Source organism: Phaenicophaeus curvirostris, chromosome 25 (genome assembly GCF_032191515.1).
Source record: "Phaenicophaeus curvirostris isolate KB17595 chromosome 25, BPBGC_Pcur_1.0, whole genome shotgun sequence".
Taxonomy (NCBI): domain Eukaryota; kingdom Metazoa; phylum Chordata; class Aves; order Cuculiformes; family Cuculidae; genus Phaenicophaeus; species Phaenicophaeus curvirostris.
Window position 1 is genome coordinate 954,671 of NC_091416.1, and position 24,603 is coordinate 979,273.

A 24,603-nucleotide genomic window follows, 5' to 3' on the forward strand; every position below is an offset into this window, starting at 1 on the left:
CCCCCAAAATAAACCTGAAATTGGCAGAAATCAAAAGCAGATTTGAAATGATTCATGAAAAGAAAACAGGATTAAGAATATCATTGAATGTTATGCACGTAAATGGCATGACAAGCTCTGGAAGTTGGCAAGGTGAGACTTCAAGAAAGCTTAGGGTTTGATCAGTTATGAAAGCGATACAGTGGAAAGCTTTGTTCCATGTTCCCACCAGAGCCTCCTATGTGCTTCCTTTTGCAGCAGTCCTTGCAGAAGCCAGGAACGCGGTGCACTGAAGACCCTCTTTGTTGGGTTTGCTGAAGAAAAGCATTTCTCTGAGGAGCTCGTACCATCACAGTTTTCATAGCCCCTCTTTCTCCTCATGGAAGTGAAATTGAAGAACAAGGAAGACTTTGTGTAACATGAATTCAGCAATACTTCCCACGACCTAGATTCATCATTCATAGAAGTGGGGTTCACTCTAAACTGGTGTTACTGTTGAAATGAATTTCAGACTAAACCAGCTTTCTGAGAATCTCTCTTTTGACTGAATGCACACTCAGGCAAGTCCTAGAAAGGTATTTTAGTTAGAGCTCACACTCTGTACTCAATGGAGTGGAAGTAACTCAACGCAGTGGAAGTAACTCAACTCAAACAGAAGTATTGAAAGCTGAAAAAGCCGCGCTCAGCCACGCCTTGTCCCATCTCAGCAGAGTAAACCATGGACTTAAACACCTCCTGTCATATTCACATATTGGCCCAGGCTTGCCAAAACCTAAGAACCAGCATTTCTTCAAGCGAAGGGCTTTAAGGAGGTGCTAGATGCTCCACTATCAAATCAGACTTTCAGAGAGAAAACCTGCTGTCAGGCTCTTTCTAGCCAGCTTGTTGAGAACATGAACCTTGCCACTGTTCCCAAGGCAGAGCTTGAGTCTCAACTGTGTCTCAAGGAAAGTCAAGTCCCCAGTGCCTCGTCCCTTCTGGAAAACACTCATGTTGAGAGCACTCTCTGAGCACATTTGCCCCCAGAGTTTCATAGAGAAACAGGACTCAGCAGCTTTGGCAGCATCCTTGTGCCTACCTTACCCTGAAACCCGTGATGTTCAGCTGCAGAGGAGTGGGCAGAGAGTTACAGAGAACAACAGCACCGTACTGCGCTGTGAATCTACACAGAACTTCCCATTGCTTCATTCAGCATTTACTTTTCTGTCGTCTCCTTCAAACACCTGGGAAACCCCCCTCAGGGTGCACTTGGTTCTGACAACTCGGGACGTTTGCTTTTCCCAGGACACAAGCAGTATGGGAGGATAGAGGGTTGTCTCTGCTGCCTGTGGATCCCAGCTCAGCTCTTCACTCTGGAGACTGATTCTGCACTTAGTCTAGGGGAAAGGACTCCATTGGGAAGTTTGGGGAAGGAGGGAATAGGAAAAGTTTGAGGGAATTTCTTGTCAAGGACCTCTGTTTTCATCGACAGGGAGGGTACAGGTTTGTGGCCTCTGCTGGCTACTAACCAGACCTTAGGATAGTGGAAATGTTGAATGCTCTTGCTAAAGGCACCGACCTCCACCCATAAAAACAAGACCTGTTGCATCTTCATTTGCCCCTCATGATTAAGCACTATGTTTTCAAACTGATTTCACACCCAGATGAAGGAAAAGGAACTAAAAACCTCCTCTCTACTTTATCAGCTCTGGCTCCCGACCAGGCTACACTCAAGAAATCTGACTTTCAGTTTGCAAAGTCGCACCAGGGGATCACAGGGAGAACTTTTACCAAGGTCCTTGACTATTAGGCAAGTGATTAAAATGAATGGAAAAAACCCCAACCATCTAGACTAAAAAGCAGAATGAAAATCTCAGTGAAGCAGAAGCATTCCTGTCGACTCGAAAGAAGAGTGCACAGCCAAAAGCTATGCACTGGAAGGCAAATTACGAGTGTTGGCTGTGGCTAGCAGGAACAAGATGAAATGCAGATTTCTGGGCACTGCCATGGGAGTGACAACCACCTGGGTCTGTTCTAGAGGCAAATAAAACTCCAGGAGCAATTACTGGAACTCCTTCTGCATCCTCACACTGAACTGACTGCAGACACTGATTGTGGCTTCTCCATTTCAACCCCCTGCTACGGGCAGGCTGACTCTGTGGGGTCTCTTTAGCTTCTTCTGAAATACAGTGCTTCCAGTCTTTCTGAGGAAAGGAGCCTAGAGGGAGTTGGTCTCAAGTCAACTCTTGTTTCACTAATATTTTATTTCCCTCCTAGCAATGAGATCTATTTGCCCAGAGCCATCGTGGCTGCCCCATCCCTGGAGGGGTTCAAGGCCAGGCTGGATGAGGCTTGGAGCCCCTGATCCAGTGGGAGGTGTCCCTGCCCATGGCAGGGGTGGGATTGGATGGGCTTTGAGGTCTCTTCCAGCCCAAACCATGCTGTGATTCTCTACGTAGAAGTGGACAAAATTTCAAGATGGAAATATTCATAAGGGCAAGAAGGCACATTTCTCTGGCAGCTGAGTGAGTTACAAGTGATTAATGAGTCACTCCAGGAATCTGGATCTCAGACGTGTGTCACTATCCAGGCCACTATCCACAACAGAAGCCTTGAAGAAGAACGCTATGATGATGATGAGTGAGTCCAAAGACTCACCTATTCTCACCCAAATATTCTCCTTGCAGTGCTTTATACTACACTCACTATTCTCTGTATGTTTAATTTTTGGTTTTACTGCGATAGTACAAAACTGTATTTTCACAAAAAAATTCAACCATTGACATTAAAGAAAGTCCTCAACAGCAGCTGCGAATAACGAATTTCTCTGCCCTTGCATAGTTAGCAAGACAAGGGCTTCACGTCATGTAGAAAACTGCAATGCGTTTAAAAAAGTAACTACTTCAGAGTGCTGCAGCTCTCTTAGAGGGTTCAGTAAGATGAGATCTGCGGTTTCTGCAAGTCAGTGGAAAGATTTCAGCAGCCGCATGCAGAAAGATGCTCAAACATATTGCCAGCCTTTGGATGCAGAGACCTGTATCGATGTTTGAATGATCTGTCTCGCTTGTCTAAGATAAACAGTCCCTGTACACTCAGAGCAGTTCTTTCCCGAATGCAGAAATAATTTATTTAGGGTTCAGTCCCAAGGACTCCAGAAGAGCCGTGGCAATCACTTACTGGCAGGTGTCATTGGCGCTGTCATCAGTAGCATTCAAAGGGGCAGTGAAACACAACAAAAGCTAGAATTTAGGTAAAAGCAAAGGAAACCTATTTCTGCAGTTAGCATTTACATACAAATATATTTATTTCTTAGCGGTTTGCATTAGCTGGATGGAGCTGCCACCTGCTGGTCCTGTCCCTGGCAACCTGCGTGGGGTTTGGGGCTCTGCACGTTGTTCCCAGACTGAGAGAGGAGCACACCACAGACACCACATCTGGCAGCTCAGCCTTGCGCACATCTGGCTTAGCTCAACCTGTTCTCTAAAACTCACCACTGCCAGGAATTGCACAGCAGCCCCAAAGAGACAGCACTGCCTAAAACCCTCAAGTTTCTACGCTGGTAACAGAAATTATTCTATGATTCTATGAAGAACATTCTGATGTGCTCTGATTTTTTTTCCACTTTGCTCTATCCCGCAGCTTCAGCAAGGAGTTCTCTTCAATCATCACCAACCAAGTGTGTCTGGAATAACAAGTCCTGCACAGGGAAGGGTTCCAGTGGTGGAGAAAAAGCCATGTCAGGCGTACCACTTGGCAAGCCGCTCGCCTCGGGAGTGACTTAAAGCTCGCAACACAGGAGGTGCTCCACCCCTTGGATCATCTTCATGGCCCTACTGCTCCATTTGGGAGACCTAAAGCCAAATATCAGGAGATTCAGCTGTGGGATTTTTTTTTTTCCTGATTAGACAAGGTCAGGTGATTTCCAAAGAAAGAATTTTAACTTGCTTTTATGTTTACAGAAGGGGAGTATTTTCATATTGGACAGAGCTCCGCAGGGTTTGGATTACACATTAAACAACGCCAAAATAATTTATTCCTTTACAATTGCAGATAGCGAGGGCACAAAGCCTCTGACCGTTGGCACACGAGCCCATCGCGCGGAACCGTGCCAGGCGCAGGCGTGCCACGGCCAGGTGAATAAACGACAGCTCTCGGGAAGGAGTCACCAACGCTGCCCTGAGAGCTATGGGAAACACTTGGCTATACATCACCCATGTGCTATGCCTGACTTCCCCTCCGTTCCTGGTACAAAACACGATCTTGGCACAGGCGCCCACCTGCAGAGCCTATTGGAAGGACTACAGCAGCTTTCCCACTCGCGTCCTGCACGCACGCACTCCCGCAGCTGCCCTTTGCAAAGGAACAAGTATGGAAGTGAATGTTTCATAGAATCCTGGAATGGTTTGGGCTGGGAGGGACCTCAAACCCATCCAGTCCCACCCCTGCCATGGGCAGGGACACCTCCCACTGGATCAGGGTCTCCAAGCCCCATCCAACCTGGCCTGGAACCCCTCCAGGTGGGTCTCACAAGAGCAGAGGGGCAGAATCCCCTCCCTCAAGCTGCTGGTCCCACTGCTTCGGATACACTTGGCTCCAGCCAACAATATTGCACGTTTATCACAGCCAATCCTGTGCAATGGAAAAGGGAAAAATTCCCTCGAACTTTACAGAGAGAAAAAGGAACTTCACGTATTTTTAGAACAATTTTCCCTGCAGCCAGCAGCAGAAACCACCCTTTGGCAAGCACGAGGTCAGGGTGCAGGGCACAAATACCTGCGTGATGCTGGGGGTGCTTAAGGCTCTCTAGAATTTGCATGAAGTTTTCTGTTCTATCTGATAACACAACAACAGAAAACCAAAACAAATCCAATCGCACTCTTTCAATTATAAGTTGGTACAGTGAGGTAAACTTGGACTTTCCCAGCTAAACACCTCTATATTGTGAAAATATTATGATTCAATTATTCTGATTTCTTTCTTTGTGCTTTGTAGCATCTAAATGAAACATTTGAAACAAAACAACAAATACTGGAATGAACTGAACAGAGATGCTAAATATTCTCACGTAAGGAAAAGCATTGTTGTCAGTTTTCCTTCCAAGCTTTGCCAGTGCTTGATTTAGTCAAAACTAAATGTATTTTCTTACAAGTCATAACAAATGGAACATTTCAGCATAAAGATTTAAAGCACAACAGTAAATCCTGCCTTGTCATTAAACCACTGAACACTCAGAGACTGAATGAGCTTTGGGATTGGTTATATCAAAGAAAAAAAAAGCCAACTGGACCCCTGAAAGCCCCAAGCACAACGCATCAGCCAAAGCCCAAATGCACAGACAAGAGCGTATCGCGTCCAGGAGCTGGGAAGGACCCTGGGAGGGCTGCGCACTGTTCCCACCCTTGGTGAAAGAGGCTTTGTGGAGATTGCCAGCGATGTGCATTTCTTACAGTTTCTATCTCCTAACTGAACGTCTCTCAAAGGTCCCAGTACCTGTGGGGCAAGCATTCTGCTTTTTGTGACAAACAATCCCTGTTAAAGTATTGGAAAACAAACACCAACCAGATTTCACTCATATAACAATCATGTACGATACAAAATACTTAAATTTTTAACACAAGCTGACCAGCCTAAACCTCTCGTGACACATCTGATCCCTTTCCACAGAGATCCTGATCATCACAGTAGCGTTTTGTTGTGACACTGCACTTTTTAACCCTGTTGACAACAAATTACGTCCTTTAATTCTTCATGAGCTTGAAAAGGCACTCCTGCTGCTTTTCTCACTAAACGATTATAGATGAGGGTACTAAATACTTTATCACAACACCATTAAGTCTTCGCATCATTTTGAGTATGCAATACGTCAGCTGGGATGAAAGCCGGCGCTGGTCCATCGTGTTAAGCGAATGCTTCGGTGATGAGTGGTTGTGGTTTAAGTCATTTGACTGCAGCCAGGCAGGGATTTCAGCCTCATGAGATCATAACCATTGCATGAACACAGTTGCTGAAAGTGCCTTATCAGACACTCCCATTAGCAGACTGGAATGCACTTCTGATAACTTTTAAGTCTCCATAAGGGTATAGTGCTCTCCATCCCCTGGAAACAACAGAAAATCCTGGTTTATATCCTGCCCTTGCTGCTTTGGGAGAAGGCTTAAGGGAACCATTCAGGAAAATAAGATTTGGGAAGAGAAAGCCCAGCAGGCTGAAGCCTTGGAAACCTGTCCCTTCAGGAGGAAGTTAGTTTACTTCTTCCCAACTTGGACAAAAGCTCTATTGTTCTACCTGTTGCCACTTTCCTCCTACCTGGAATTTCCCTCAAGCATCAGCTATCAAAAAAGGGAAGATTTTTGCCATTTCATGTATGTTCTGCTGGAGAACAGTGAATTAAATCTCCAATAACATTAACACTGGTCCCAGGGCTGCACAAAATAATCTGTTTCAGGGGTTTTGCAATAACATTCATCACCTTAGGAGATTATAATCTTGCTGGTAATTAATGCTGGCAAACAAGGCTAGAATCATAGAAACACAGAATCGCTTGGTTGGAAAAAACGTTTGAGATCATTGAGTCCAATCATACTGGTCCACTGCTAAACCATCTCTGAGTTTGCTGCGTGCTCCATGGTTTCCAGGACCCGTGTCTACTCTGGCTCTGGGCAACTCCTGTTTCTGGAATTAGTAAAGCACAAACCAGTGCATTAAAGCATGCAAAATATTCTGGGTATCTCATCAAAAGCCAAACCAAACCCAGCCGCTGACAGCAGAAAATAAGTGAGGTGGGAAGAAGAAGACACTAAGAGCAGACAGTGCAGATGGAGGAAGGGCCAGCTCAATAGTAAAGCAGCACAGCTCCTCTTCACCCATCTGTACTCAAGGTTAAGGCCACAAGGTTGCATCTCCAACCCTGGATGTGTTCAAGGCTTGGCAAAGATAAATCCTGTCCCTCTCTAATGCTGGTTTCACAGCCACAGCAGATGGGCCCATCTCCTAGAGGAAGCATGAAACCCACTGCCCCAAAACATCTTGATTTTTCCACTCCACGCAAAATGAAGGCAGGCAGCAGCGAGGGATGTTGCACTGGAAGCGCAGCAGGGCAGGACACAACGTGTTTTATGGAGACCACTGCAATTTTTCTGACTGTGACATGTTTTATGGGACCATTACATTCTTCTGAGTGCTTGGAGGTCAATCCTAGGGACCTAAACTGCAGAGAAGTACTTGCAAACATGAGCCTGAGCTTTTAAAATACAAGAATAGACTACATACATAAAAAAAAAGAAGTTTATTTTATCTCGCTAATCTCAAGCCAACGAATTTCAGGATCAGATTTAGGATTTTTAAGTACTTAAAGATGGTGATGTCCACAAGAGCTGGAATCTTATTATGAGCATCCACAGGCTCCGATTCTTGCTGCCAACTGCAGCAAGCTTTTTGACACAAGCTTTTTGGCAGGGTGGATTAGTTCAAGTCCTGCATATCCACAGCTCTTCCTGAGCACATATAGAAAGAGCTTTCAGCACGGCATAAACCACCCCACAGCCATCATTCCTCCTCTAGCAGGTTTCTCCCACAGGAGAGAATGACCAAGGAAGTGGCACCTTTCCCTAAAGCCCAGTTGAGCAGGAATGTAAGAGATTAAAATGACTTCTAATAGTGGCTGAAGGTTAGAGACCCAAAGTTCTAAGAAGCAGCAGGTTTTGGAACGAAGCAGTTCGATGGTATCGTACAGGCTCTGTTTTCTGTCTGTAAAACGTGCACAGAAGTTACCCTGTTGAGCAATATCCACAGCACCATCCATTGATTTGTTAAACCCTTCTCTCCCTGGGAAGAACAAACACGGCAGCCAACGCAAGTTACAGCCCCGCAGAATTATTACTCTGAGTATTACTGATTATATCAGCTGCCATTCAGCTGGCTGCAACCAAAACAATTTGTCCTGAGGGAAAGCAGCATGTACAAGATGCCAGAGAGCAATGAGGATTGGATGAAGCTCGCGGTTACTGAGAGGTGTAACGTTGCTCCACCGCCTTGCTGACACTAAGTCTTACCTTAAGTTTTGGCAGAACAATTGCCTCTTGAAGCTTGCCACGAACATTAGCATTCATCTGCCCTCAATGAGCCATGCAAATCAAAATGCTCTCTACATACAAGATGTCATTCCCCATGCAGATAGGACCCAGGTCATATATTTTCAAAGGAGAAAGGCCTCCCAGCCTACACAGGAAGATATTTCTTCCCAAGATCTCATTTCAATCTCCCCTCTTTAGGCGGAAAACCGTTCCCCCTCATCCTCTCCCTGCCACCTCATGGATCAAGAGCCCCTCCCCAGCTTTCCTGGAGCCCCTTCCAGGACTGGAAGCTGCTATCACATGGCAAGAAGGTTAAAAATTTAACCTCAGGTGGAAAAGGATGCAGACGGCCTGAGAAACAACTGCAGTGTTTCAAAGGGATGCCAGCTCTCCAGAGAACTGCAGGTGCTAAGTCTCTTCTTGCTTTGCACAGGTGTAAGGCTGGTACCAGGCATTTGCTCCTCCTTCAGCTCTGACTTTTTGTTCTGGAATTATTGGAATGAAAACAAAGAGCCTGCATATTTAATCTGGCAATTGGCATTTCATTTACTAGGTAAATATTTAATTCTTTTTTTTTTCTTTTGTATTTTTTTTATTAGCCAGGTCTCCTTGTGTGGGTTGTGTTTCCATTAGCTTCTTAACCCTGGATAAAGAGGAGCAAATTCCAAGTAACACCTGTATTTTTGCATTTTCTCATTTCCCTACACAAACTTGCCCTCAGTCAGTCAGTCACATATCCCAGAAAGTTGAGTCATCTGCCACCTCTGTTCCTTGAGAAGCGTAAGTTTTCGGAATGCGATACTGTTTACCGCAGGAATACAGCACTCCCGCAGCGCACATCAGCTCAGATAGAAAAGCCTCGCTGCAATCAGTGCAGCTCAGAATCATGGAATGGTTTGGGGTGGAAGGGACCTCAAACCCATCCAGTCCCACCCCTGCCATGGGCAGGGACACCTGCCCCTGGATCAGGGGCTCCAAGCCCCATCCAGCCTGGCCTTGAACCCCTCCAGGGATGGGGCAGCCACCCCTGCTCTGGGCAACCTGGGCCAGGGTTTTCTCACTTTCACATCAAAATGTTTCTCCCTAAGATCTCATCTCAATCTCCCCTCATCCTATCCCTGCACTCCCTGATCCAGAGCCCCTCCCCAGCTTTCCTGGAGCCCCTTTCAGCACTGGAAGCTGCTCTAAGTTCTCCTCGGAGCCTTCTCTTCTCCAGGCTGCACAACCCCAGCTCTCTCAGCCTGTCCTCATACGGAGGTGCTCCAGCCCTCGGATCATTCAGGGCCTCCTCTGGAATCACTCCAATAGATTTATTTTTCTGTGTTGAGGACTCCAGAACTTGTCTAATTTAAAGCAGCTAAAACTGATCCAAAATGAGAGCTGTGAACCTTTTTGATGAGCACTGCTAACCCAGGGAGCCCCAGTACAGCCCTAACCCTCAGCATCACACCGTGGGGTTATTTGCCTTTTCCATTCCTTCTGTATCCATGCAGCCCTTGCTGACAGAGATAGGAGCGCTGAGACTAAAGAATAAAGTCTTTTTTTAAGAATAGAAATTGTAGAGGCAGTGGGAATAGCATAAGGAAGTGGCACTGGAATTTAATCAGCAATACAAATAACAAAATGGGATTAGATGCAGGTTTGTCCTCATGGAGAAATTAGGTCAGACTCCACAAGAGAAGAAATGATTTATGCTAATGAAATATTCACTCACAACAAGGGGAAATATGTTGGCACTTTCATGGGAACTTACGGCTCAAAAAAAAAATAAAAATACAAGTGGCAAGAAACCAAGCCAAACAATCGCCAGGTTAGACTGGTTTGGTCAGAGAGTCTGATCCACAAAAGCTGGCCTGACAATCATTTATTTATTCATGGCTCAAACAAATGATACAAACTATAGCAAGAACAATTCTAAGTAAATCTCTCCTGTCACCGATTAACGTATTGCCTTAAAACACAGCTAGGCAAGGGCAGCAATAAGATAGAAGTTACTCTCCACATCTGCAGCACAGAGTGTGCTTTACTTGACAAATCACATTGGACACAAGCAAAACCTGATTAGTAAGCATTTTAGAGCCATCTCAGTCAAGATAGGACAAAGGATTCACAAATAAAAGAACCGTATGAAAACAATCTGAGTATTTAAAGGTTTGGGTCTCAACTTCCCCACCTCTGTTCACGTGAAATAACTCACTTCCCAATGTAAGCAGGGAAAACGGTTTGAGTAGCAACAGCCTCCCAGCAGAAGAAGAGCAGGTCCCATGTGCTCGTGTCGGCCAGGGACACGACTTAAAGGGTGAGAGAGATCATGTTGGGAAAGGGTTGAAGAAACAGTTTTTTGACTGACTGCCAGCCATTGTATTTCAATAACTGAGCAGATAAATAAGCCTTTAAAATGAAAAAAAAAAAAGGACTGTAAATAGAGAAGAGTGCTCAAGTACCCAGTCTTAAAAAAAAAAAATACAAGTTTGTGGCTCTAGTTCACAAACACAAACTATTAACCCTAACTGCTCATCCTCAAATCGAGCCTGTCCTCTGCAGAGCCAGCAAAGGGCTTCTCTGTCCACTGAAGGCTGGTTTGGTGCGGATGCAGAGGTGTAAATCAAACCAGGCCAGGCTGGATGGGGCTTGGAGCCCCTGATCCAGGGGAAGGTGTCCCTGCCCAGGGCAGGGGTGGCACTGGATGGGCTTTGAGGTCCCTTCCAGCCCAAACCACTCTATCATTCTATGCTTTCAAACCTTTATATCACCTTTCATGCTGCCCCTTGCCCATCTCTGTAGCTGATGTTTTTCTCCCCAACGAGGGTTTCCCAGGGTGTAATTCACACCCCCATCTAGTGACAGAACTCGGGATACCCGGAGCAACATTTTATATCGCTCACCCGGTTTTATTTGTTGCAAATTAAAAGGCTGATGAAAAATTAAATACAAACAGATGGTCAGTGAGTGAGTGAAAGCGAAACTGTGTGCACTGAAACCAGCTTAGTGCTTGGGATTGAGAGTATTGAAATCACTGAAGAGAGAGCTCATTAGGTCACGTCTAAATTCTTTATTGAATTAGGGGATTTTTAAAATATATTCTTAAAATTCAATTTCACTTCTAGGCAGAAATACTTGAAAACGTTTCTTTTGTCTTTGTATTGAGCATCAGGCCCTAAGTCTATGCTAGAAAACTGAGTGAACAAGGTTAATACCACATTGTTTGGAAAGCTGAGAATCTTCATACGGTTTGGGGTAAGGTGATCAATCCCATAGTGGATTCCTGGAGTCAATGAAACAGAAACACAGCACTGGCAGCTCCTCTGTGCCCACGCGAGGTCACTATTGCTTCACAGAATGCACCAGGGGAGCCAGTTTCAGGTTAGCAGCACAGGTCAGATCAGGAATATTAGCAAAGCACTTTCTCTATAGTAGCTTGGAGTTTCTCTCCTTAAGTAGCTCTACCAGAAATACACCAAAAGGCAAGCACTCAAAAGTCTGCGATTGTGTGGAGAAGGATACTTCTCAGAGCTATGATAAGGGGAAAGCAAATCCCATCTCCAGATGCCCCAAAGGCATCAAAAACAGACAGCCGACAATTCTTCCAGACCTCACCACACTACCTAGAAGAGAACCAAGTGCGGTCAACAATCAGCTGCATCCAATCCCTACACGCAACAGCATTAGAAACTGCTGGCACACGGCAGAACCAGCTTGACTTAGAATCATAGAATAACCAGGTTGGAAGAGACCCACCGGATCATCGAGTCCAACCATTCCCATCAATCACTAACCCATGTCCCTCAGCACCTGGTCCACCCGTCCCTTAAACCCCTCCAGGGAAAGGGACTCAACTCCCTCCCTGGGCAGTCTCTGCCAGTGCTCAATGACCCTTTCTGTGAAGAATTTTTTCCTAATGTCCAGCCTAAACCTCCCCTGGTGGAGCTTGAGGCCATTCCCTCTCGTCCTGTCCCCTGTCCCTTGGGAGAAGAGCCCAGCTCCCTCCTCTCCACAACCTCCTCTCAGGCAGTTGTAGAGAGCAATGAGGTCTCCCCTCAGCCTCCTCTTCTCCAGGCTGAACACCCCCAGCTCTCTCAGCCGCTCCTCGTAAGACTTGTTCTCCTTGTCATGGTCTGAGGAGGTGCAAGCAGCCTGGGAAACGTCTTGGTTCATAACTGTGGGGGACTGAGTCAAACCAGCAGTCTGACACGAGAGACATTTCATCACAGTTGAATAAGAGGTATTTCAGGTAGGTAAAAACAGTCCGAACACGCCATCTCTGTTATCTCTAGCGAGCTCTGATTCCAAGGAAAACATTTAGAAGTAACCATGGAGCATTGTTAGAGATGAGTCAGTAGCAGACATCTCTTGGAAACGTACAATAAAAATCATGCAAAAGGTGACAATGACATTGCCAATCACACCTTCATCAGAGCTGCAGCCTACGCTTACTCTCCTGCCTTCACTATTTTCATCTGCAGTGAAGATCTCTCTGCAGACTCCAGACACTTTCACAAGATCTGATGCCTTCTGCCCCCAGACACAGAGCTGTGTGGGGCGGGTGGAGAAGCACAGATCCCCGTACAGAGCAAGTCACGGGGCTTTGTCAGGACTGATAAGCTCTGGTATAACTGAGCAAATAAACAGGAACCCTTCTGCTACCTTTCTTAGGAGAGATGGTTGTTATGAGGGAAAGCAGAGACAAGATGACATCGAATCACAGAATGGTTTGGGTTGGAGGGACCCCAAAGCCCATCCAGTCCCACCCCTGCCATGGGCAGGGACACCTCCCACTGGATCAGGGGCTCCAAGCCCCATCCAACCTGGCCTTGAACCCCTCCAGGGATGGGACAGCCACCCCTGCTCTGGGCAACCTGGGCCAGGGTCTCACCTCTCTCATGGTGAAGAAATTCTTCCTAATGTCTAGTCTAAATCTGCCCCTCTCCAGTTTATACCCGTTCCCCCTTGTCCTATCACCACAAGCCTTTGTGAACAGTCCCTCCCCAGCTTTCTTGTAGCTCCTTTCAGGTACTGGAAGGTCGCTGGAAGCTACTGGAAGGACATCACAGAGCATCCCTAAGGAAAGGTGGAACGTATTTAGAAGGCACGAGATAAAAACTGACCTTTTCACATCCTATGTTCTATTTCTATCACCTGAGGCAAAGCAGAGCATGAATGGATACTGGAACAAAATAATTACCACCAAGTGAAAATACATCATCTTTCACCTAACAAGTCCAAGGATTTCAGAGCCTTGGGAGAGCAGGACATCAGTCACCACAGTGGCATTCTAAGAAGATCTGAATGGCTGCGATTGCTGAGAGACATTAATTTGGTCTTGCAACACTGTTTGGTACTGCAAGCAAGAGGTAAGCAGAGTTCCTATTTCATGGTCATCAAAATGACTAAGAGCTGCTCAGGTTCTCTTGCTCAGCACCGATATCTGTCATTAATGTTTGCTTCTCTCTGAAGCACCATGTATACAAGCCACTGCCAGGAGATACAGAATCATATAATCACAATCCAGGCATGTTCTGCGCTAGTTCTGAAGTTTATATATTATTTATATATTTTTATATATTATTTATTTATTTATATATAATTATTCAGTGCCTTTAAAATTACTAGACATTCACTTAGCTCAAACCTACGTACACAGTACAGTGCTCACCTTTAAACAGAATTATATGCATACGGTTGATATTTTATTTGTATTCCAATCAGACATGAAAAGCACACGTAGGGGAAAGCCTTGCGCTTGCTTTCCACATTAGGGCAAATGCAGCCCCGCCAGCTCCTGATCCCGACACATGGGAAAGAGCATTAATAAAGGAAACCTTTTCAACAAAGGATTTCACAGTCAGGTGAGTGAACAGTTGGCAAAACATCAGCATCAAAAGGGAAAGACAGTCAAACACCTAACCCAGCAAATGCCGTTAAAGTGGGTGTGTGCTCTAGAGAAACATGTAGCAACAAAGGATGAAGGAAGCTCCAGAGCATTCATCCTGCATCCAAAGATATAAAAGGGGCTCCACCCCCCAGCAGCACAACCTGAAAGTTTACATGGAGAGAGATTGGCAGAGCTGCCCATCACAGATCGGTAGGAAAGGAATTGCTTTAATTGCAGTTCTCCACCAGGAACTCCCAGATGGTGATGGTCATTTTTGCTGAAAATATTACACCAGTAATCAGGGCACCTGAATCAGGATGCCTAAAAGGGAAAAAAAAATCCCTTGATATAATGATCTGGCATGCAAGGGAGCGTGAGCAGAGGGCAAGAAGTACAAACCAGTCTTTCCTAAAGATTCCAACAGCTTTGTTTATGGCCAAACCTGGGTTTTGACTTCAACCCCTTCCCCAGATGACTCTTACTGAAGACCTTCATCCAGATGTTCATATTTGTACCTTCATTTCTTACACCTTCAACACCTGAAATGTCCTGCCTTTCTTAGAGTTGATAGTACAGGGTAGGTCAAAAAAAGCAGAAAGCACTGAAAATGTGGAAGATAATGAAAATATTCTATGCCTCTGGGTAGAAAATATTTTCCCAGACGAGGTTTCAGTGGGTTAAAAGCTAAATAGTTCTGTCCACAGTTATCAAGAGGTACCAGCTGAAGCAGTACCTATAGATCCTAGAAAGACACATCTGCAGGCTCTCAGCTTGCTGTGCATGCTGAAACTTGCCCTGCCACATCTCCAGGAGGACATGATGCAGCACTATTAGCAGGTCCAAATTTAAAATTGCTGTTGGAAAAACAGAGGTGAAGCTGTAAAAGCACAGCTCGTTTCCAGTAGTACTTGTTTATAGAGTAAAGCTCATCAGCTATTTAAAATTAGAGTAAAAAAATATTTGCCTAAAATATCAGGTACCTATTGAAGTTGGAAGCGGGAGAACCACACAATTCACAGTTAAACAAATACAAAGCCCTGGAGACCACTTCTTGTAATGGCCACATTCCAAGATTTTTCTTGCTAGTTTTGGAAACCTGTTTCTCTCCTCACAGCTACAGGGATGCATTTTAGTCCTTTCTGCATTATACACCCAGGGTAATTCCTGCTTTCACTGTGAATGTAAGAGTGTATTATAAACAAGCAGTGAAAACTATCTGATATATGGCTTGGAGTACGGGAAGGAATAGAAAGATGAGAAATCTCCACCATGATTTACTGCCCCATAAATGCCATGATTCACCACAGTAATTTCCTGTTTGCTGTTGGCCAAGTTCTCCCACCTGTACAAGTTGAGTAGTTCCTCAAATGATGCCTCATCCTACTGATCTGACCAGCACTATGTACAGAATAAAGTAGTTTCACATCACTGAGGAACTGGACTCTGGCTCCAGCTTGTCCTAAACTCATACAATCAACAGTCAAAGTGGGAGAAACAGAAGGAAAATATTTAACAAAGCAGGTGATTCTATGATTCTACATACATAACGTTGTTCTTTCTGCTTGTTCCAGAAAACCTCGCTGCTTTCTGCTCCGGCTGATACACGAGATGATTCTTCTTGGGACTGAAGCTGGAATGCTTTCCAAGACACAGCTTAAGGAAACTGCTGTGTTTGATAACCATCATGATCTTTTCCCAAACCAGCTACTTGAGAGAAATATCCACTTATTGAGTTGAAATGGCACAGCCCACACGTAGGATTGTACAATGAAATACAGTTCCCAGGGGCACAGGAATGGATTTTATATCTGGTAGGGAGCATCCTTCTGACAAGGAAATGGGCTTCCAATTAGAAGAGCATCCACCCAAATAGGTTCTTAACCCAATTGAGGTGTAATGGTTACACCTGTGGCAGCATATAAGAATCCTTTTTTGTTAAATAAAGGAAGAAATACCCCTAAGCCTCACACACAAATAGAGACAATATTATCCTCAACAGAGCACATAGCTTTGAATCTGTGAAGAGGGAGAAGCGCAGTGGATTGCAGGGAATGTCCTTCCTTAGCGTAAACATTGTGATAAGGGAAAGTTATTTTTGCTTCATGAAGGCTGTGAGCAAGACATCCTTAGCTCCTCTCACACAGCCCTGGCAAACCTGCCATTTTAAATAAGTTTCCTTTTGAGAAAAGAACCCACAAAGCCTTTACTCCAGGACCAGTCACCGGGTTGCACAACCCTGCCAAGTGGTCCAAGTCCAAGGTTGCTTTTCCCTGCTCACACCATTTGCAGGAAATCATCCAAAGGTTGATTTTTTCTCTTCAGTACCTAACGAAAAATGTTTTTCAGCCTGTACTCAACCTCTTCTTGGGAAAAGTCATTTCTTCATCAGCTGCTGCTGTGGATTGTTAGGAAAGAGGGTGGGGCCTTCCCAGGCTGCCATCCTTCACGCTATACCCGACTATAAAGGATGAGTGAGAACTGCAGCCAAGAAACTCTCAAACCCTGTTCCAGGGACTGCTGGGATTCCAAGGCTGCCTTTATTCTGCAACTGCTAGAACCTGCTGTGAAAAAGAGAAGAGGGAAGCTGGACCCGACTATCTACAGTGGAGAATTCAACACGATTATCACGTTCTCAATGTGAAACTGGATTAATTATTTTTTTTTTTCTTTAAACACGACCAAATACACTTGGTTTCCTCCCCTTCTCTCTTCCTGCACCCGCAGTGGTCATGCTGCAAACAGCCTGCAGGAGCCCTGAGCTGCTGGTCAAGCAAAACATCAGTGAGAATGAAACCTGTGCCTACAGCCCAGGCCAGGGATCTCCGCTGCCCGGAGAAACCGCCAGTCCCAAAAGCTATTTTCAACAGAGCCCATCACTGCCAGACTCTGGATTAACTGAACTTAATGTTGCAAGCCCCAAGATCTACCCTCCTCCTTCCCAGAAACCCCAAGAGATGTCTGCTCCCACTGGTAAGACTGAATTTTTATTCACATTTTCTCTTTTATAAACTATTCTGCTTTTGCACAGAGATAAAAAGCAGTGATTTGAAATGCCTTTGCTGTTGGCAGCAGCACGTATTAAGCTTCCATGGCAATAATATAGATTATATACAGCACATCCTCCTTGTCTCCTGTTTTTATTTTGTTGTGGTCTGCTGCTGAAGTCAGAAATTGTTCTGTTTTGCAAAGCATGCTCAATATTCCATCATCTTGATCTGTCTGTAGCATTTTGCTGCTTGTTTATGTTCTAAATTGCAAGTTTGGTTCTGAATCTAACAGCAATATAATAGGTATGACCTGAGTTAGTAACATCACAGAGTGATATGAAAGTGTATTTGGAGAATCGCTGCCTTGGCAGAGTTCTTCAGTTCCAAGGATACATCTGATGTGGTCTAATCCCTCACATAGCATTTTTACAGTAAAATAACTTGAAAGATAATAATATATTAGCAATTCTGGTTTTTCAATAAAACTTTTTCAGAGAGGCCTTTGAAATACTCTACAAAGTAAATAATTCATCATCAAAATACCAGCTTAACAGAGGAATTAGTCCTATTACTCAAACAGTCTGAGAAATACGCTACATTTTTTGAGGTCCCAATGTTGTAATTATTCTGTGATAGATTAAACATCCAGAAATGACAGAAATCTTTACGCAAAAAAGATGTTTCAATATAAACCCAAACCACCCCATTTGCTCCTTGGGATTCAACACCACCTGCTGAAGGGGTGTCAGGCTCTCATTGCCTGGAGCAGGGAAGAGAAACAATAGCACGCATCTAGAAACACATCTTGTGTGGCTGGTTTCCATGCCAATATTGTCTGCTCTGAGACATCTCAAGTTCGGGGAGGTGCACGCTCCCATCTGCTGGGCTCCTACAGTTCTCCTCAACAGGACTCAGCTGCTGCAGAGCACAGAATTGTAGAATAGTTTGGCTTGGAAGGGACCTTAAAGATGATCCAGTTCCTCCTTATGTCCAGTCTAAATCTGCCCCTCTGCAGTTTACACCCGTTGCCCCTCGTTCTATCACTCCAAGCCTTTGTAAACAGTCCCTCCCCAGCTTTCTTGGAGCCCCTTCAGGTACTGGAAAGTCACTCTAAGATCTCCTCAGAGCCTTCTCTTCTCCAGGCTGAACACCCCCATAGACAAGCGCATAGGCTTGGGTCAAGGAGGAATATTGGTACATGCATCTCATTTTACTTAACGCTGACTGCTCCTGTAATAGGAGCTGCTTGCCCAAGCTGCATTCACCTTTTTCATTTTAGGCTGCTGTGTTGTTTAATTACAAGTGTGTTTTAATCACAAGCGCAGTTTTCATTCCGAATGCCATGAGCTGTGCTAGGAGGAGAAGCTTCTCTCTGCTCCAGCAAGCGTTGCTGCTGGATGACTCCTTATTCCCAGCAGCCCACGCTCTGACTCCCAGCGCTCGGGCATCTTGGGAGCAGCGGCTTTTTGTCTGGTGTATTTTGGGAACAGGGAAAGCCCTGAGCCAATGCAACAGAAATATCGGTTCATAGTGACATCAGCTGTTAATGAATGCATTTCATATGAGGATCATTTGGCGGAGGACAATGGGGGGATGCAGTCACATAAAATGCATTTCAAACCCAATGCATTTCAGCTCCTAATTTGAGCAAATCTTTCATGTTTGGGGGCTCACCCACAAGATACAGGATGACACAACAGAAACAATTAGAGAGCAGCTTGTTTTAATATATATATCCATAAACATATATATGTCTTCATAAATATATTCATATATATTCATAAATAACTATTTCATTTTGCTACAGAAAATCATTGCTTGCATCTGAATCTCACCACATCGACTTGCAAACACACCAAGACCCATTGGAGAAAGGCATTGCGCATCACATCATTATCTCAATCCTGAAATAATTCTCTTCCCTGTTCCATTAATACCAATATTAAAAAACACCAGACGGGAAACTACTGAGACAGGTTTACTGCAGCAGATGAAACTTGGAATAAGAATACAAGGGGCAGTGATCTTGTCAAGGCTGTGCAGCCCCTGCTCTCTCAGCCTGCCATAGCCTGAGAAGCAATGCATGAAAGCAGCTGGTGAGCAGTAAGCAGCCAGAGCTCAGGAACATGCAGGGTGATGTGTGAATTTTCCATCATTGATGATGAACTTCAGGATCACAGGCTGCCTCTCAGGGCGACCTTGTCCTCCCGCTATAGGAGCTTGAGAATTATGTTACTTTAAGCATCATGTTATGATGAATGGTTTAGTGTTTGATAGGAATGGTTGGACTCGATGATCCGGTGGGTCTCTTCCAACCTGGTTATTCTATGATTCTATGACTTTTCCAGACTCCGGACACAGCTCTGACCCCCCTCCTCAGAAGCGCTACATGGGTGTGAGAGTAAAGATGCCAGTACGGGAATTACTGAGAAAGATTCGGCTCTCCAAAGGCCTGGACCCAGCTCAGAGCAAGGTGAGGACTCGTCTTGAGTTTAGAAAGGTTGCTTCCAGAGGGAGCATCCTGGTGAACACACATCACACTGTGACTCAGTTCTGGAGAGGTTATGCCTACAGCTGCCACCCCTTCCATATACCACATCAATGCTTTTGAAGAAGGTGGAGAATATACCAAAATTAGATTTGTTGAGGGCCTGTGCTAGAAACGTTTCTGAGGCAGTAACCACAGGAACCCATCGGTGCCCTCGATACCACACATCATGCAATCAAGCCAAAGAAAGCCCAAGAACAATAACGATTTTGAAGTAGCAACCCAGGTTTCTTAGCAATCTGCTAACCCAGCCCAAGAAGCTGGAAGACTCCCAGTACCTCGTATGTTGTAAAGATCTAAGGCAGCCATGAGCTACCTGCTCATGGAAACTCAGTCACCTGCGGTCTCTGCAGTGTGAAGTACATAGCAGAAGGGGCACAATTTACTCTGTTCACATTACATTATTTATCACTGTTTTACTCCTTACATGCAAGCATCTCAAATCTAGTTGGGTGGTTTTTTGTCTCCTCAGGAAGCCTGCTTAATGAAGATGGTAGCCAAAGGATCCTCAGGGAAAACAGGTTAGCAAACTCCTCTTTTGGTAACGGAGCCTCCTTTGCTAGTAGAATCATCACTGTTAGGTACCCAAAGAGCTGGACCACATCACCCCATGGTCAGTGATACATGCTGGTTCCTACCTTCCCTTAAATTACAGGAGCAGGCCAGCTGTACATCTCCAGCACATACGTGACATCTATTGGTTATCTGGGGCAAAATTTCCAACGACAGTATCTTTTGAGTCGGAGGGAGAAGACACATTCAAAATAGCTTATTTCTTCCTTTCTTGCCAACAGAAAAGAGAAGAGTTCACCCTTATACAGAGAAACAGCTTAGACAGGTATGCATAACACCTTCGACTGCATGCTGCCAGCCTCCCCAGGCATATTTCGTGTTATATCACTCAGTGAGAACAGGATGCTTCATGTCTGATTTCCCTCCCCCATCTTCCGCCCTCCCCGTTTTTGTTGTTGTTTCAGAGCAAGCAGAGCGCTGGGCAAACACTGAAAGGCTTAGAGGACCTCGATATCCTGGTGGAGGTGCTGCAGGAAGACTTGAACAAAAGCCAGTTGAAGAAGGGATCTCTGCACTCAGTGCAAGAGGGCTTCTGGCAAGGCTTCTCCACGGATCTCCAAGGCTGCTGGTGGGAAACTGAAGGAAGCGAGCAGGCAGCTGGTGGCCCCCAGGAAAGATGCCACAGCTCAACCAAGCTGCGTTCACACTGCTGTTATAAAGATTTTAATGCAGTATCACGGGGAGAGGTAGAGGCATCATTTCAGGGTGATCAGAAACCCATGCAAGAGTTCGACTCACCAGTAATATTCTCAAGGACAAGAGAGAAAGAGAGTAGCTGTTGGATACAGGACGCGTGTTCCCAAAGAGATTTTTCAAGGCATTATTCACAGAACACACCTCCACGCTTTAGCCCCTCGGAAGGAAGTTCAGGGGTGCTTCTGGAAGCCAACACAGGCTCCTCAGACACTGAGGAACATCTGAAATCAGTCGTGGTTCCTTTCACACAGCAGGATCTCTCTGCCATCTCTTTCTTCCAGTTCCAGCTACACAGGGAAGAAAGTTTGCTGAGAAATATCCCAGCAGACAAACTGCTTGCGCCTGACGAACATGGCAACAGGTCTCCATTTTTCTATTGAATTCTATGGCTTTTGGTTTTCTGGGGCATCACTCACCCCAAAGCTTTGATCCAACTCCATCTGCTACTTTGGGGCACACCTGTAGCAAAGGCTTCCTCGCTCAACAGATGTCCAACCTTCCCCTCACAGCATTAGTAAGGGTGGAAAGATTCCATAGTGCCAAACTACAGCAGAACAGATTCAGAGTATTTAAAACAGTATTAAAGACTGAGCTGTGTAAGGGGGGATTCACAAGAAAATTTAAATCAAGCAAAAGAAGTAATTGCTACTAAAAAAAAAAAAAAAGATATGCAAAAGATCTTTTCCATGCTGTAGACACTCTCAGGATAATTACTTGTATTATTAGTTGGCAATAAAAATGGGTGGGGAGGATTACACCAAAACATACATATGCTGCTAGGCTAGAGCACAGGCTTCCAAAGAACTGGGAGTGGCTGTTTTGTTAGAAATGAAAGCAAAGGGTTTGCTGATCCCATTTTCCCTGGAACGGCATAGCTTGTAGAGCAAATAGCTGCTTATAGCAAAGGAATTGAAATCTCTTATTAGGCTCCATACCTTTCAGCTGGTTCAAGGAAGCTGGTATGAAATCAGGTTGACAGAAAGCATAATATAAACTGTCTTGGTCCTGGTGTCAAAGAGATTAATTCCTGTTCATATGGATAAACCTGTTTCCAATTTAAGGCATTTCTAAACCATGCAGGGAAAGCTAAACACACCGCTGTCCTCCTCCATTCAGAATAATGATTTGCAGAGCAATAATAAAATCACAAACTTCACTTTCCAGCAGTAATGTTGCTGTATCTGAGTTACAATAAGCCACTCGCCACCATAGATGCTGCATCTTTTTTGTACAATACAGAAAAAAGCCTCAAAACACAAACAAAATACATCATAATTAAGAAAGCAAGACATTTCTGCTGTGTTTATGTAAAATTCAGAAGCTAAAATGTCCAGCAGCCCACTTCCCTCTACAAGATATTTAAACCTCAGATTACATGCTCAGAAGGACGTAAAGGCAGGACTACACACACCAGATGAGCTCCCTCAGAGTTCTGAACAGTGAACAATACTAGTTACTGGGTCAAAAACCCACCAAAAAAAAAAAAAAAAACAGAAAGAGTACTGAGTATTTTTTAACTGCTGCTTCATCTTCTAATCATTTAAAACTGTGTTCTCTTCCAGGCTGCTGCACAAGGCTGTTGCTCAGGGAAGAAGAGCTCTGACTTACGCCCTGGCACAGAGATTTGCATTCCTAAATAAGATCAATGAGAAGGATGCAGAGAAACGGGTAGGGTGCTAACTTGCTGAGAATGGGGTTGTTCTCTGTCCCATACAAACATCTTCCAAGCCCCAGGCATCCTTTTGGACAAGGTGCAGCTCCTGTCCTTGCGCAGAGGGGAATACGGAATCAGGGAGTGATCTGCATGGAGCAAGTATTGGTGCATGGGGAGCAGAACCAAGAGTCCAACTCTCCACCTCGTTCTCTAACAACCAGTGGTGTTTTGAAACTCTTTTTGCCTTTCACAACAAGCTTCTCCCGTTATTCCCTTCTTAGACTGCGTTACATCTCGCTGCAGAAAAGAACCAACACCTGATGGTGAGTGACCTGATATCCCTGGGAGCAAACGTCAACGAACAGGACAGTTTGGGGAAAACTCCGCTCCACTTGTGTGCAGAGAATGGATACTTGAGAGTTCTAGAGGCAAGTTCATCATTTTACGTTGTACAAACGCACGTGCAAAGGTAAAACAAAGACAACAAAGGCACGTTGTTTGGTTTAACAGATACAAGGGGTTTCTGTACCTGACAACTAGCTTTGGTCTGATGGGTTAAAGGAAGATGGAGTTGATGGATGAGGGGGTATTTTGGTACTGCCAAAAATCAGGAATTATCTCAACCTTCTTCATTTCAGGTTTTGAAAAACTGCAAAAGCAATGGGGTGTGTGTGGAAGTGGATCTGATGGACCATTACGGTAAGAGGAAAAGCTGAAATGTACATAGCTGCCTAGTGTAGATGCCAGAAGCATCAGAGAATGGGTTTTATCTAGGCCAAAGAACGTGCAATTTCATGTTTAAATCTAAAAGGTCTAGGAGGGGAGTCCATCAGCCTTCATGGGGCATCCCCTCATGCCTAGTCAAGTGCGGGATGCTTTACCCCAGTGAGGTTTTTGTGACCTTGCTGTGTCTGTTCCGTTCAGGTCTAACACCGCTGCACTGCGCTGCTCTCGCCCACACTCGCTTAGTTCAGGAATCTCAAAAAACTGACATCGATACCGACATGGGACGGTTTTGCAGACTACGCAGAGATCAAATTCTCGAGGGAATCAACTGCTTATTACAAATGGGAGGGAAGCCCGAGTTGCAGGTGAGGACCAGCAGCAGGCTTTTCCGCGGCCTTAGGTTTTCTTATTCTCTTGCAATCACAAGTTTCACTGTCATTTGCAGGTACTAAATTCATGTCCAATTACCACCACCCATTTAAAAATTGAGGAGAACACAGAACTCATGAGTTTGCTTCAGAGTCATAAACTTAAAGGACAGAACACTCTACAAGAGGTAATTATCTACAGCTACTCTTACACAGGGTCTAGCAATTGTACCCAAGAAACTAAATCATGGAGTGGTTTGGGTTGGAAAGGATCTCAAAGCTTATCCAGGTCCAACCCCCTGCCATGAGTAGGGACACCTCCCACTGGATCAGGGGCTCCAAGCCCCATCCAGCCTGGCCTTGAACCCCTCCAGGGATGGGGCAGCCACCCCTGCTCTGGGCAACCTGGGCCAGGGTTTTCTCACTCTCACATCAAAACATTTCTCCCTAAGATCTCATCTCAACCTCCCCTCTTTCAGCTGAAAACCAGTCCCCCTCACCCTATCCCTGCCCCCCCTGATCACCAGCCCTGACCGAATCATTAAACACGCCGCCCTCTCCCGTCTTATGGCAAGGGGAAGAATCCAGGTTTCACGTGTCAAAGCCAGTGCAGTTTCTGGACACAAAGCCTGCACTGGTTAATGTGGGAAGTTGACTGCTCTAGTTTCTTCATCTCTATAGAGTTACAGTTTGCTGGATGGTCCGAGAACACTGCCCAGTCCCTCATCACCAGATAACTTCTCTGAATATTTTTCCACGTCATCTTCAGATCTCTTTGACATCATTTTTAAAGGTATTTCACAGTAGGGAATTGATTTTACCTAGTCGGGGTCTTTGTAACCCAACAGCTGTAGTGGAGTAGCTGTCTCCAGTACCTTCCCTGCATTGCTAAATAACTATTCATCATCAGTTCATGTGGAACTGATGGAAAGCTGCCCATTAACCTATAGCAGACTAAGGTCCGTATCTAGAGTTCTGCACGGAGTCTCTTTTGCTTGCAAAGCTCCTTACTTGCCTAAAACCAAGTAAAAAATTAGGCAATAAATACACGGCACTAGAAGGAACCCTTAGCGTGTAGACTGAGCTCTTTGTTGGTTTATTGCCTTCCAGGGAAATGCTGACAAGGCTCATTATCTGCATCTCATGGTC

At 45.0% G+C, this 24,603-nt stretch overlaps 1 protein-coding gene across 1 annotated transcript; it reads left to right on the forward strand.

Moving 5' to 3' along the window:
* Positions 1–16,396: 16,396 nt before the first annotated feature.
* LOC138730778 (NF-kappa-B inhibitor zeta-like) lies at positions 16,397–24,261 on the forward strand. Its single transcript, XM_069876256.1, has 11 exons — positions 16,397–16,872; positions 19,238–19,362; positions 19,910–19,958; positions 20,232–20,275; positions 20,415–21,067; positions 22,269–22,374; positions 22,642–22,788; positions 22,999–23,059; positions 23,285–23,451; positions 23,532–23,642; positions 24,136–24,261. The coding sequence occupies exons 1-11, from the start codon at positions 16,632–16,634 to the stop codon at positions 24,259–24,261; spliced, it is 1,830 nt and encodes a 609-aa protein (XP_069732357.1). The 5' UTR covers positions 16,397–16,631.
* Positions 24,262–24,603: the final 342 nt, after the last annotated feature.

Excerpts from the sequence above, each read along its gene's own strand:
- LOC138730778 (XM_069876256.1), top strand. The coding sequence starts at position 16,632 with ATGCTGCAAACAGCCTGCAGGAGCCCTGAGCTGCTGGTCAAGCAAAAC. Across the intron at positions 22,789-22,998 it reads GATACTTGAGAGTTCTAGAG|GTTTTGAAAAACTGCAAAAG; the intron begins GCAAGTTCATCA and ends TCTTCATTTCAG. Across the intron at positions 23,643-24,135 it reads GACAGAACACTCTACAAGAG|AGTTACAGTTTGCTGGATGG; the intron begins GTAATTATCTAC and ends TCATCTCTATAG.